Here is a 14,387-nt window from a genome sequence, read left to right on the forward strand (position 1 = left end):
ATGAGAATGTTATATAAAGTACTCACTTCACCTACAAAGATTTTGGTTATTGAACTTAAATTTGAGCCTGTGGTAAAATGTGAAGATACAAAGCCTCATTTTGGAGCAACATTGCTGAAAATTTCATACACATTTCTAGTGCCCTCTCCAGCATATGAGAATCTTTTTTTTTTCATTGATATTCACTTCTTCCTCTAACTTCTTCCATCAAAAGCCAAAATTCCTTTCTTGTGTCTTGACTCTCAGAGGCAGACTGTCTTTCCTAGAGCCCCAGCCACTGATCTGCAACCTCCTATAAGCTAATGGTTTCATGGCTACCTTAGAAGCATAATCAGTTAAAAATAACTTTTTTACTCAGGGTTCATTTTCGGTTTGATGTGGTTGTTTCCACCACTACGTATCCTGATGAAAGGGATCAGCAGTAATATGGAGCTAGGCATCGAGAAGATATGGATACATCTGGAAGTGTGATCTTGGCCAGAGACAAGCCTAAACTGACCACCAAAACTGTAGCCTAAGAGTGTGATTCCATTAGATGCAAAGATCTGAATTTACAGCTTGCTGCCATGAAAACGTGAGTTGTGTTTTCTCTTTTCTCCTCTGTGCTCCCAATTTTTCAATCCTGAATCCTTTTCTGTGAGTAGCTCTGGTGGCTACTCAGAGAAGGCACAACAAGGCTCTTAGCTAAAAGCCACTAAGCCAGGGAACAAATGTCTGAGTAGTTTTCACATGTGAATTAGTCTTGTAAATATCAGCACGGGTACGAAGGTGCTGTTAGCAGAGAAGAAGCTGCAGGATGGAAGTAGTGTAGCAGATACAGAACTTTGTTAGCATAAATGTTTTAAAGATATGCTGGAAAAAAGGATTATTGAAACAACAAGTTTTTGTGTGTTTGCACATGTGTTTCTATGCATCATTCCCCCCTGTAAAATCAAATTTTAATTCAGACTTTTGCAGTGATATTATATGCAGAGTTATCTCCTATTTGCACTAGTATGGAAACAGAGACAGTGGGTAATGCAACAGAACAAACAGGAAAACACAAGCAAAGGTAAAACACCCAACTTGTTTCATGACAAGGAAAAGAGATTAAAAAAATTCTATCTTCATAGAAATTTGTATAACCAACCCTAATTTCATAATTGAAGTTATATCAAACTTAATTTCCTAAATAGATTAGGTTACAGGGGGTTTTCCCATGAGATTTAGGGGAAGCAGTTATTATTTAACTTATCTTCAGCCTTTCCTATTGCAATTGGTGTCAAAAAGACAAATAGCAAACACTTCTGTAACTGTTCTGCTATCACAGTTACTCTGAAGGGACTATCACTTATTTAACAAAAATTATAGACTATGAGAACCCTAGGAATACCTCTGGAGGGAGATCAAGAAGTATAATTAAAGTTGAATCTAATATTAGCAACAAGAGCAAACAGACAAGAAATATTACAAAAAAGAAAATTCTATAATGAAAAGTAAAAGGTTTCTGCACAGCAGAGCTGGACACTTCCCCCTTAAACTCTTATACAAACCCGTGAATACAGTATATTTAGTATCAAGAATCGTGCACTGTGCTTCTCCTATATGAATTGAATATTTCAAGGCTTTTTCTGGTCAGTGGGACCAGAAAAAGATTTTTTTCCCCCTTTTTTTCCCCCCTTGATTTCTGTGTTGATCAATTGCCAATTTCTAAAGAGCTATCCCATACTTTGAAGCAGAAGGTACATCTAGATGTGCTGGTGTCTACTGAAATCCCTGCAGTGCCTGGTTGATGGGTCTTTCTTTATTCTCAGAGATAAAACAACTATCAAATTTCCTCTCTGAGGATTCCCTTTGAATTTACAACAGCCAGGCACATCTTTGGGGTATTTTTAAAATTTGTTAATTGGTTTTTACATCTCTCCTTGGAGTGGAACCAATTTCTTGATAATGTTCTGAATTTTTTCTGCCACTTAGAATTATGAGGCATTTATCCTTATAATAATTATATTTTTAAACAGACTGAGTACCAAGATGTCTTAAAAAATAAAACAGTGTTTTCTTTTTAAGAAAATTATTTTTTTTTTGTAAATAGATGAGATACAGAAAAATACAAGTGGCATGAGATAAAACTCCTTTGGGACGCAACTACTCAATTTCTTCAGAAGCTGTCTCCCCAAAGAGAGGAATCTGGAAAAGATCTGGAAGTAATTAGAAACTATTGTAGTGTTTTGGTTAGGAAAAAAAATAAAGAAAAGAAAAATAATATTTAAAAAAGCAACTGAAATCTAAATCTGATGTAAGAAGGAATTACACTGCAAAAATCAATGCATTTTTCTAATACTGCATGGCTTATTGAAGAAATGTGCTACTCCAACAGCAACACAGCTGTGAACATGCTCAACTGGGCTGAGGGAACAAAGACCAGCTAATCAAGCACAGATATGGTCAAACATAATGCATCTTCATCCATTTTATGTTAAAATAGACTAATTTCAAATAAAAGGGCCTATCTTAGGAAAAGTGAAAATCATTATATGTTTATTCTCAATTATTTAGCAAATTTGTTTCAAGTGCTTGGATGTGTGATTATGGTTTATATAAGAAATACAGAAAAGAAAGCCTTCAAATTAAGCTAAATTTTAATCTAGTGCAGTAGGTGTTACTAGGAAAAAAATATAATACAAGTTACAGTACAAGAAAGATTCTGAAAACACAGACTAGTGCTTTTTGCTCTTCCCCAAACCTACAAATGATATACCATCCATACAGGAGTTCCTTTAAAACTTAAAATGTATTTTTCACAGAAACTCCAAATTCCTTTGGGGGAAAGGCTTGATTGCATACTCCTCAGAGCCTAAAAGGCTGCCCATATGAACTGAATTATCCATGACATGTACCTTCAGACATTTGTAATGTGATATTTCATGTAAATTTAGACCATACCTAGAATGTGAGCCTCTGGCAATGTTGATTTTATTCAGGAGCTCAGATAAGAAAAAAAATTCTGACATCCTTGCTAATCTGTAGTCGTTAACATGGAATTTCCAACATAAAAAGCATAAAAGCATCTAATTTGCTGTAGCAAATGAAAGGAAAACAAACTTTGCATTTCCCTTTCCTTTTCAATGTCTTAAGTTACCCTGTTCTGTGCAAACAAAATTGTACTTTTCAAAGGTTTTTATTATCACCATCTATCTTTTGAGTGACACTTTTCAAACTTCCCCACATAATCTGTAAAATGTCATTCAATTTAAATATGAAGGATTTAACCATGCAAGGAAGAAAAGCCATATTTACACAGGAATTATTAAAAGTCCACTAGCTATATACTTTATGCAGAGCTATATACTTTATGCAGTCTTTCCAGTTCACATTGCTTAATTTGTCATAAGAAAAAACTCATGTAGCCTATCTCTTCTTTATATAGAGATGAGGTATCCTCATTTGCTGTGGACAAAATCTCCTATGATCCTAAATCCAAGCTCTGCAAATACTAGGCTTGATTATGATATTCGGCTGTTTTTTTTTTCTAGCTATTTTATGTATGAGTATTTAGCATATTATAGCAATTATCTCATGTTCTCTTTTGACAGATAGTTTTAAAATGTAAATAACAACAACAAAACAAAAATCTTCCCTGTTGATGAATAAAAATACGGACTGGTGCATTTACTCCTATTATTCTGTGGAAGTACTGCTGTTCAGAAGAATATTCCAGAGGTCAGGAAGGTGAGGGGAGGAGACTGCAATTTGCACCACTACAGCCCCCTGTTGACCAATTCCTGTAGAAACAATTACCATGACTTCCCCAACAAACACTACAGACTTGGCTCCTGAAGTATTTCCTAATAAAGGGACATCCAGAGACAAAATCCTCCTTATTTAGAAGACAAGGAAACAACCCTGAAGTATCAGACAAGGTATAAAAACGAAAGCTTGAAATTTCCCCAAGTAATTAGGTAGATGGAAGAGTTCTTCCAAGCAAACAGCGAAGAAAATAAATAAATGTTTGAATCTTCAAAATTGTTAGGCTCTTGCCATTACTCTAGGTATAAAATGAACCTTATTTTTGAAATACTTTGAAATAAAGCCCAACATATATGGTAGTCATAAAAATAACAAATTGATTTTTGCTGCATTTGTTACATAGCTTTACTGAGATGTCTAAAGAAAGAGCATTGGAGAAAGAGCTTAAATTTCTCTCTCTTCCTTTCAATCAATATTTGAGGCAAAGTTTCATCTCTAGGGCCCTTAATGGCAGGAATTCCTGGAGCCAGCAAATGAGTAATGTTAAACCTATGATTAGATGATGAGGCCATCAAAGACACTAGACCCTAATGCTACATTCCACTTTATTCCTGAGAACTGCAGTAAAACCGAAGGCTAGGGAAGAAAGGAGTGTAAGTTATTCTTTCCCTTGAAAAAATGTTTCAAGAGCTGTTAAAAATAAAAGAAAAAAGTTGTATGACATGAACACTGAGCTCAAAAGCCTTAATGGATCTTTTGGAATTTTTTTGGAACCCAAGACTTCACCATTAGGTAACAAATTTTTCAAGTGCTCTGCTAGAGAAGGTTTGAAGTTCAAATCCCACTGAGGATTCCTGCCAGGGATATATTTTTCTTTTACTTTTCACTAACTGATAACCCTCTAAAAGAGGAAGAAATAAAAGGAAGAGGAAAAAAAAATACAAAGGAAAACAAGATTTAATGATTTCCTTATGACACAAGCTTGAAGAAATGCAACCTACAGACAGGCAAGGTAAGTAGGAACACTCTCCCCCAAATCTACTTGTAAATGTTTATTATTTTGAGATAGATTTCTCAAAAGTAGATTTTAATTTCAACTGTCCCTAGAAACACCTTTGTTTACAGTGTATGCTGTCAGTGTGCAGTAGTGAATGCTTAAGAAAACATGCAACGAAGTAAATTTATTTGATAATTATATAATAAGTTAAGCTGGGTATTTTATTCACAAACTTGAGTTGAACTGGTATTTTAGTTCTGTGGGGAACCCGGTTAATGAAATGTTCTTATAGGTTTTTAGAGAAGTATAAAAACTTCCAAAGTTATTTGAATCTGTTGGGAAACCAATTTTCTTACATTCTACAAAGTGAACAAAGTTCTAAAATTTTTGCTGTTAACTTCTAATTGGCAGTTTAAAATAAAAGGATATATACACAATATTAGCCAATAACACTTCTATCAAAACAAATTGAGATATAAATAATACAAACAATATAAGAAACTAGTCTAGCTTTCAATATTTTATTTTTGAAAGCATTTCAAAACAATAATTTTTATTCCTGAGAAACCCATTACTGCTGTATTAAAACCCCAAAAATTAACCACAAAAATTTTATGTAGAAATGTTCTGCTTCTGCCAGTTCTTGAGGACTACTTAATCCATGTTCTTCTGCTTTTTATATACTGACAGCTACGTAAAATATTCAATGTTATGTCATGTGTATCAAAAGTAATACAGTCAGCACAAAGTAATGCTTTAAAAAAATCACTAATTCAAAGACAAATTTCAACATAAAATTATGACCACAGTATCCTACTTACATAATCTACATAAGAACAGGAGGAGAGCTTATACACAGAGAAAATTAATAACGTACATCCATACACTTTTAGAACAGAAATGCAAATATACCTTGTATACCCTGTGAATATGGAAAAAGTATAGAATGAATATCTAAAGAAAAAAATCTACAATTTATACATTACCAGAATAAACTAACTTGGTGTTTCTTTTGTAACAAAATGGAAGAATAAAACAAACTGCCAGATACAATTCCTTGGCTGACAGTGATTACACAAGAAAATTAATACAATCAAAACCAGAGAATGTCTTACCTGTGAACAAAGCAGCATAACCAGTTCAACCACTGAAGTACTTGACTTCATACAAACAAGACCTGCAATAAACAGTCAAAAATTAGTTTAAAAGATGGTGGTATTTAGATATTATAGCTCCATTGTTCCAGAAGTCCATAAAATATATAAATGTATATTTTTTATAACACAGACTAAAACAATTTTCAAGCATAATTAACTGAGAATTTCAATTTCAAGAATATTTAAATGTTCAAAAGAATCACCTGGAATAATCTAGACCAGTTCAGGACAAAATGTCTTCTAATTATTTTTGGCATTTAGCTTCGTTATTTAAATAAATAAATATCAGTACAATCCGAAGCAGTTTAATGTATGATAAACATAAGTTAACAGCTTTTGAATATTAAATAATGCAAATTCATAAGAATAAAGTGATCAGTTAATAACAGGTAAAAAATAAAGCCTCTGCTTAGATATTATTTTAATTTTTATCTAGTAATTGATTATCCTGTAATTGAAAGCTTGAGTATTAATGAAAGAGACATTCATGTGAAATAATATTTTTATTAAAATCAAACCCCATAATTTTTAGTTTCTTAAAACATTTTTATTTCTTGAAACAAACCTTGAATTATGTAGTCTTTTACTCATTGTTTTGTACTTAATTAAAATAATAAATACCTAGTAACATTGTCACTATTGCAAATACTCGTTTGCATCTTCGGAAATGTAAATTTACTCTCTGAGAGAAGGATGCCATATCTAAGTAATTTAAAGATTAATTGTAAGGACACTTGCAGGAAATTTCATTTCTACTGTTACCTTTACATGTGCTAGCTTCTGTTATCTAACACCATTTAGATATTAATATGATGCTTTAGGGCATGGAAACACTTTGGCTATGTTATAAAAATGATAAATTTACAAATAAGCTTACAAGTAAGGGGTAAATAGGTGGCTGGAAAGAAAGCTGATGTTCTTTAAGATGGTTTCTATAAACAGTGATTAGAGACAAAAGCACTTCTACATGATAGCATGTATATTTATTTTGGGTAGTGGATAAATACCCTTTTGTGCCCATTTTGCTAACAACCCCATCCTTATTGTACAGTAACACAGAACAAGCTGTAAGAAGCCACCAGGCTTCCATTCTATCAGATACAGGGGCAGTTAATGAAATAAGAGGCAGATGTGCAAAGCTCATTTAGTGAGACAATTGCTGTAATTGATCAGCTATTCTCATGCTCAAGTGCTAGAGGATCAGAAAGATTAATGAGATACTTATCACCTGCAGGCTACTTCCACTGTTTGGAAGCTGACAAAGAAAATCCAAACAGAAGACTGAACTCCAGAGTTAAGCCAATGCAGGTAGGACAGACACATCAAATATTTCATCATATAATGTTGTCTGGTTTATTACACATTCACCTCTTATTCTGTAAAACTAAAAAAAACCCCAATAAAAACCCAAAACCAAAAGCAAAATCAACAAAACAAAAATAACCCCTGTCTGTCACACACTCACTAATCATTTTTCAAAATCAACCTCAGGTGTACTAAAACATGACTAAGGCAAAAAATTTCTCTTGGAAACCTATCCTCATGCTACAATCTTCTAAATTTGTACATGTTCTTACTTATGATTTTACATCAAAAAAAAACCCCAAATATATCCAGAATAAGCACCATACAGAGTTATGAAAAGGAAACCAACTAAATTACATAAAGGTGATTATGCATCAGCACTAATATCTTTATATCTTCCCCAGGTTTTCAAAAAGAAACCTTAACATAAAATATATACTTTGAAGAAACATACATAATGAATATTTTCTGGCTTAATTAATTAATTAAGAATGTTCTTAGAAGTTGGGCATTCTTATACTATCTGTGCAGCTTCAAACAATATGAAAAAATTTTGGAGTGTGCCTTAAATGGCACAAAGCTAGAATAAATGCTCATGATTATCATCCAGGTAACAATGATGATCTAGTCCTAATAACACAAAGCTGCAGATATGAAAAAATATGACTCTGTTTGAAGGAGTCATAATTGCTTAGACCAAGATTGTCTATTTACAATAAGAATTTTTATGCACTATATATGCACTCTAACTTTTTAACAATGTGATAATGATATAGGTCTAAGTGGTCATCTGATCTCAAACTGATGTCCTTTCACTATTCCCTTCAACATTACTTGATAATTTTTATATATCACATCTAAACAACTGCAAGCTTGGATGTAGCATTCCAGCTACAAGGAGAATCAAATTGATTTTGTGAAATTCAGAAAAAAGAAAAGGATACAGAACTGACACCTGGTTAGCACATCAGCAGGCCCCTTAGTTATAACCAGCTCTTTAATTGCCTGCTGATGAAACAACCCATTGGTAACAGCCATTAACACTTCTCCTAACCATTAGTATTAAAATAGACTGCTTTCCATATCCAAAAGCAACAAATAATTATCTTAGAATTTGTAGCACTTTTCTCATATGAAAATACAGAGAGAGATAGGAAAGTCTCATTAAAGAAGGTCACAATGTCAATGACATTTGTCTCAGTCTACTGCAGAAATTAAGTGTGCAGCTCTCTACTTATAAATTAGCAGAACTGGGAGTGGTCCAGACAGAAAATGGGGAATCTTGTGCACTTTGATGGTCAGTAAGGAAATAGAAACAGAAATACTTTCTGTTCACCTTTAAGTACTCATATCATACATTCCTTGAAGTAAAACAGAATACAGAAATGTGAAACATTCATAGCAGGACTACCATTTTGCTTTATAAATTTCTTACATATCAGCCCCCTAATCCTACTTCAGGGACTTTTACTCAAACCATGAAGGAAAGTGTGTGCCCTCCATAATATGCTCAATTTCCTCCATCCTAGCTGCCAAGGGCTCTATTGTGCTTCTTCCCACTTTCGCTTCTTCCTGACTGAGCAGTTAGAGTTTGAAATAAATAACGATTTTTTTTTCCTGTTATGCAAAACACAATTAATCTTCAAAATCTACTGTCAGAGTTGTTGTGCAGTCAATAGTGGTGAATGATAAGAAAAGATCAGACCTAATGGAGGATAGATCTATTTCTGCCTTTTAGGTAAAACTGTCAGAATGCAATCTCTGCTTGCATTATGAAGATCCCACATCATCAAAACCTGCAGGAGCAAGTTTAGGAAGAACCCCAATCCCTGTCCTATTTAACTTTTCCTTAATAGACCAGAAAAAAAAAGATAATTTTATTACTCTTTCAGTTTCTAGATTTGTCCCCTCCTCTCCTCTAGGAGTCCAAACTGTGTGAATTGACTATTTTTTTTAGCATAGAACATGAACAAAAAAAAAATTCCCACAGTGCACAGTCTATATCCTGACATACAAAAATTAAAGGAGGGGTAAAAAGTTCTCTCCCATTTTTCAGAGAGTACAGAAGACATAAACTGGTTGAGGTCTCTTCATAAAACTAAAAATAGAATTTATAGTATTAGAATCTGAATAAATATCAATTTTCCAGTTGATTTTCTAAGTTCCAAATATGTTAACAACTGTATTTTTTCTTCCTCTTTACCATTTTGCAGGGTTTTACAGAGTTTTCAGTGTGTGTAAAATTTTATTAGTTTTAACATAATGAGATAAAAAAAGATAACAAGCTTGGAAAAATAGTGGCTTCTCAGACTGAAAGGAGCACACAAATCTATTTTCAGTTCTCTTTCCCCTCCTTAACTTTAATGAGAAAAAGGATTTGCTGCTCAAACTAAAACTGCTGCCTGCATTCTTCAGCAGCAGATAAGTTCTTCCTATACCATCTGTATCAAATGCCATTAAGGAAGCTAACGTAATTACTAAAATACAAGTGGATATTTCCTGCATACAGCAAGGTTAAAAAGGTCACTGTTGAACTGAATGGAGTGCACACTTTTTACATTTGCTGGTCTTTAGTTGTTTTCTTCATGGTCTATTCTCAGTCCATTAAATATAGCCATCAAAATTCAGCAACTTGATGGCAACAATGACCACATATATGGATGCAAAAACTGGGACCATCAAGTGCATGACCTCGGCTAATCTGGAATAAATGATGTATGCCTGGCAATTATCTTGAAATGCTCTGGTTTACTTGACTTCTTTCTCAGTGTTCTTCTGTTGGCCCAAAGATATGCTAATTATGTCTTTTTGCTATGACTTATTAATGTCTAAAAAAAGATTAATTTCAACTATACTGTTTTAGTCATGCCTGTGGCATTAATGAAGTCATGGGTTCAAAACTTCCAAATCACCATGCTGAACTAGTCAGTGTGAATTTACGTTTTGAAGAAATATAATGTAGGCTGATAAAATCAATTTAAAAAAAAAAAATCCTCATGAAATAAGATCATGGTTTTGAACTTCTTTTTATTATTATTAATACAATGTGTGTATGAGTCTAACTGAATACCACCACAATTTCATCTGGTATTTATCAAGGTTTGCCTGCATTTTCTTTCAATGATTTTACTTTGTGTCAACTTAAACCCTTATTGGAACTGGAATCAATTGTAATACTAGCAAAAACAAAACCTAAATGTTTTTATAGCTCATGTTCAACTTAGAAAAAAAGATGCAATTAGCAAAACTTTACAGCCTTTAGAAATCTTTCACTCAATTATAACTTCTGCTTATCTGAAAAATCTCAGGTATGGCTAGGTAAAATGTTTGACAAAGTTGAATCCATTTAACTCAGTTCACAGAGAAAAATTGTTCCTTATTACTCCTCTACAGCACATCATCAAAACTATAGGAGCTTTGTATAGTACAAGATACTTATGAAAAAATACACACATGCTATTAAATCCGTTATTCTTGCAACATGTGAAAAGTGTGTAAATTGTACCTAGAAATGAGAAAAAAACCCTAAAACTAGACAAAAATAAAATCAGAAAACATTGTAATTCTTCTTTGCAACTTTTTTTTTTTTTTTTGGTAAGGTAAGCTTTTTCTATTTTCTAGTTATATAGTGTTCCATGTACCTTAAACAAAACTGTATTGTTTCAAATTATTTCAAATTGTTCATAATAATTATGGGTAATTCATCCTGTGATATCTCTTCCCATAATCCTCAGTGATTTCTGTGCCATGAGACAGAGTAGGAGTTTTCTACCGGTAATTACCCCTCAGAAATTGGATTTTCATTTTTGATAGACTATTCCCCTATACTTTGTTCAGCATTTGTTAGGAATGGTGCAACAAAGTTTCAAGCACATTTCTCCCTGGGCACAAAAACTAAAGCACATTTTGGCTGTGAAACTAACTAGGACAAAAATTATGGTGATGTTTTGGTTGGATATGTAAGTTTTCCTTAAAATTTATTTGTTCGTTCTAACCCTCTTTCTTCTGCCAGCAAATTCTGGCACATGATTTCTTGAAATATATTTCTAAACCCAATTTATAATCAAAGAAATAACCCTAGGACTCCTTTTTTGACCAATAAAGTTATCTGGATAATTTAAATCTATATTATTCCCTCTCTTACATAGGCTGTCACTCAGAGAAAATTAGATTCAAATTAATGTTTTTCATGAATTATCAAGCTGCTGGGGAGTTCCATAAAGATCTGAAAGGAGAGAGTATGGAGAGAAAATAGAAGACTGGTGAAAAATTTGAAAGTAAATGCTAAGTATGCAAAACTCAAACTGAAACAACAGATGTTCTTATTCCAAACCAAGCAATTACTGGGGGGGCTCGGGGGAAGATAGGTATTAAACAGAATGCAACGTTTTGCAAGATTACACCCCAAATTTGTTTTAGAACCATACATATGTGACATATTTTCTAGGCATTTAAATTACACTAATGGTCTTTATGAAAAGAAAAAGCTGGGAAATATTCAGAACTTGAAGTAAGTCTGCAGATGGAAATCACAGCCATGTTGCAAATAATTATAACTTTGCTTTTACTAGATGAAAGAAAACACTATTCCAAAGAAAGTAACTCACTAAAATAACAAAGTCAGGGTTATAGATTCAACAAAACCTTCAGCAGCCTTGACTGACGTTACCACCAACTCTAGGGACCATGAAGGATGGCTGCATTACTACTCCAGACCATTCTTTGTATGGGCAAACCACCTTTACAGAGCAGGAAAGTGACACAGAAAAATACAGTGAACGTGAATTTGACTCCATGTTCTTTAGTTGATCAAAACAGTTACAATTCTTAAAGGATTTTTTTTTGCTATGGTGAAAGAGACTGCACAATACAATCAATAGTCTTTTGATATGGTATCCAGAAATCTAGGAAAGGTATCATTCAGGTTATCAAATGGAAAACCTTAAAAAATATATAATCTTTAGAATGGACATATTAGGAGAAAAACCTCAAATAAACAGTAATAGGTCAACAAAATCCCCCAGGTTTTAATCTGTCCAAGCTCAGCTCAAATGGACCAGCCTTTTTAGCTAGATTTGTAAAAAAACAGACCTTAATATTGGGACAATATTTAAAAGAGTAAGAATGGTATGTAATAGTTTCTTTAATCATTTTATTAAACTGAGAAAACCTAAACTTCTTCACTACTGCAGCTACTAAAAAGGAATCTAAATATGGACTGGAAAACATCCAGATGGAATCACAAAATGGCAAAAACTCTTGAGAGTCTACCCACAGAGAGGGATTTATTACAACATATAGATGATTTAGTTTTTAAAATTACAGGCTTTCGTCCAGTAATCCCATGAGCTGCAATGATATTGACAAAACTGATGCTAGTGCCACACTACTCTGAAGAGTCCAGCCTTTTGCTAACCTGTGGATTTTCTGAAAATTTTCCTTTAGTGTAATGAGATGCACAAATTCTCATTTATCAAATGAAAAGGAGATCACAATCTATAAAATAAAATCCACTACCACTGTTCATTTTAAGATACCATGGAAGGTTTTCAAAACTGATTCAGTTTTTCATTTAATGCCTGTAGTAATTTTTTATTTGTCCAGTGCTCCACTGGGATTTACTCAATATATATATTTGTGTATTACTGTCATTCTCTTAAAACAGTATTTCTTCTGATAGAACTCTTTCCAAATATCTCCCAAATCTTTCCAAATATTGTGGCATAGTGAAATTATGTGCTTATCCAACAGATAACAGAACAGATCTAAAATTTACATCAGTCTGTCATGCATCAATTGAGAAATTGTTCTAATCAGCATTAACAACACAAAACAATACACAAAAATATTCATTTTATATAAAAGAATTCGACACAAATATTAATTATAAGAAAATAATTTTCTGTTAAATTTGAAGGAAACAATTCCCGGTTAAGTGAAGCAGATTTTTTAAATGGTGTGACACATATTTACTAGAATTTATGTGTAAATTTAATCTATTTCCTCATCTTCTAAAGTCCTCTTCTAGACTAAAGGCAAAAAGACCCAAGTCAATGATCACACTGCACTGAAGTTGAACAAACTAAAATATCTCCAATCTTGAAAAGGTCTGTAAAATTGAATTATTGTATATTTTATTATATATATATTTTATTATACAATATATAATTATTGTATATTTTCTGTCAAAATGTACTTCATTTTCTAGTAGACTTGTGTAAGTTATAAATATTTGTTTTCAGCAGAAGCCTGAAAACACCTACAATTACATATTCTAGAAAATCCCAAACTCTCGTTTATCTAGAAAGAATCTCAATGAAAATTCCAGAATTTTCCTCCAAAACCAAACAGTTCACTGTGAGAATTCAAATGTAATCCTGAATGTCTTCTGATTTCACTCTTTAGACTAGGATATTATTCAAATAAGTGACTCAGAATTGTCAATAAATTTCTACTTTAGCTGCTGCCAGGGATATTTAATTTCAGTGGAAGGAGTAACAAAAACATTAATTGATAAAGGAGTTTAAAAATTAATTTTAAATGTGACAATTTAAAATATTTTGGAAGTTTTGTCATGTGGTATTTTCCTGTCAATCCTTTCATGAAAAAGCTGCCAATTTTGTGATTAAGTTTGTAGAAAAATTACTAAATGAAAACAAGTCATACCAAAGAAGTTGCCACATATTTAATACATGGAAAAAAGAGGTCGTCTTAATTAATGAAGAAACATTTTAATGTTTCTTTTAAAAGGAAACATTTTAAAAGAGAAACTTTCCTTTCTCTTTTTTTCTCAATCTTTCACCTCCTCTCAAATCTAGGTTAGAGGAAATACATTTTGTAAGCATTACCTCAATAGTAAATTATTTTCAAAGCTAAACAAGCAGAAATAAAGACACTAATTTCACTCACTAACACAAGTAAATGTTTATACCTTATACCTTCACTACAAAAATGGTGCTTTCTGCTCATCTCAAGAACCTTTTCCAAGTCTTTCTAAGGTTGTTAAAAATGATGTCCTGGAAAAGATACATCATAGAGATGACCCCAAATAACAGCGTCTAGAATATCAGGATTTCCCTGTAAAGGCATTACTTAATGCTATATTTTCCTTATGTATGAAGTTTTATTTTTACTCCTGAAGTTTATCAACTTTTTTTTAGCTTCAGTCTATAACTTATTCTTATTTGATTCCCTTTTAT

The 14,387-nt window shown here is 32.7% G+C and overlaps 1 protein-coding gene across 15 annotated transcripts in view; it reads right to left on the bottom strand.

The window, feature by feature from the left end:
- Positions 1 to 14,387, bottom strand: part of NBEA (neurobeachin) — a 457,966-nt gene that overhangs the window by 244,833 nt on the left and 198,746 nt on the right. For all 15 annotated transcript variants that reach the window (XM_041719826.2, XM_041719812.2, XM_041719807.2 and 12 more), the window contains one exon: positions 5,842 to 5,903. In XM_041719826.2, the coding sequence (XP_041575760.2) occupies positions 5,842 to 5,903 (62 nt within the window). The remainder of the gene's footprint in view (positions 1 to 5,841; positions 5,904 to 14,387) is intronic.

This window comes from Taeniopygia guttata, chromosome 1 (genome assembly GCF_048771995.1).
Source record: "Taeniopygia guttata chromosome 1, bTaeGut7.mat, whole genome shotgun sequence".
NCBI classification, from domain to species: Eukaryota; Metazoa; Chordata; class Aves; order Passeriformes; family Estrildidae; genus Taeniopygia; species Taeniopygia guttata.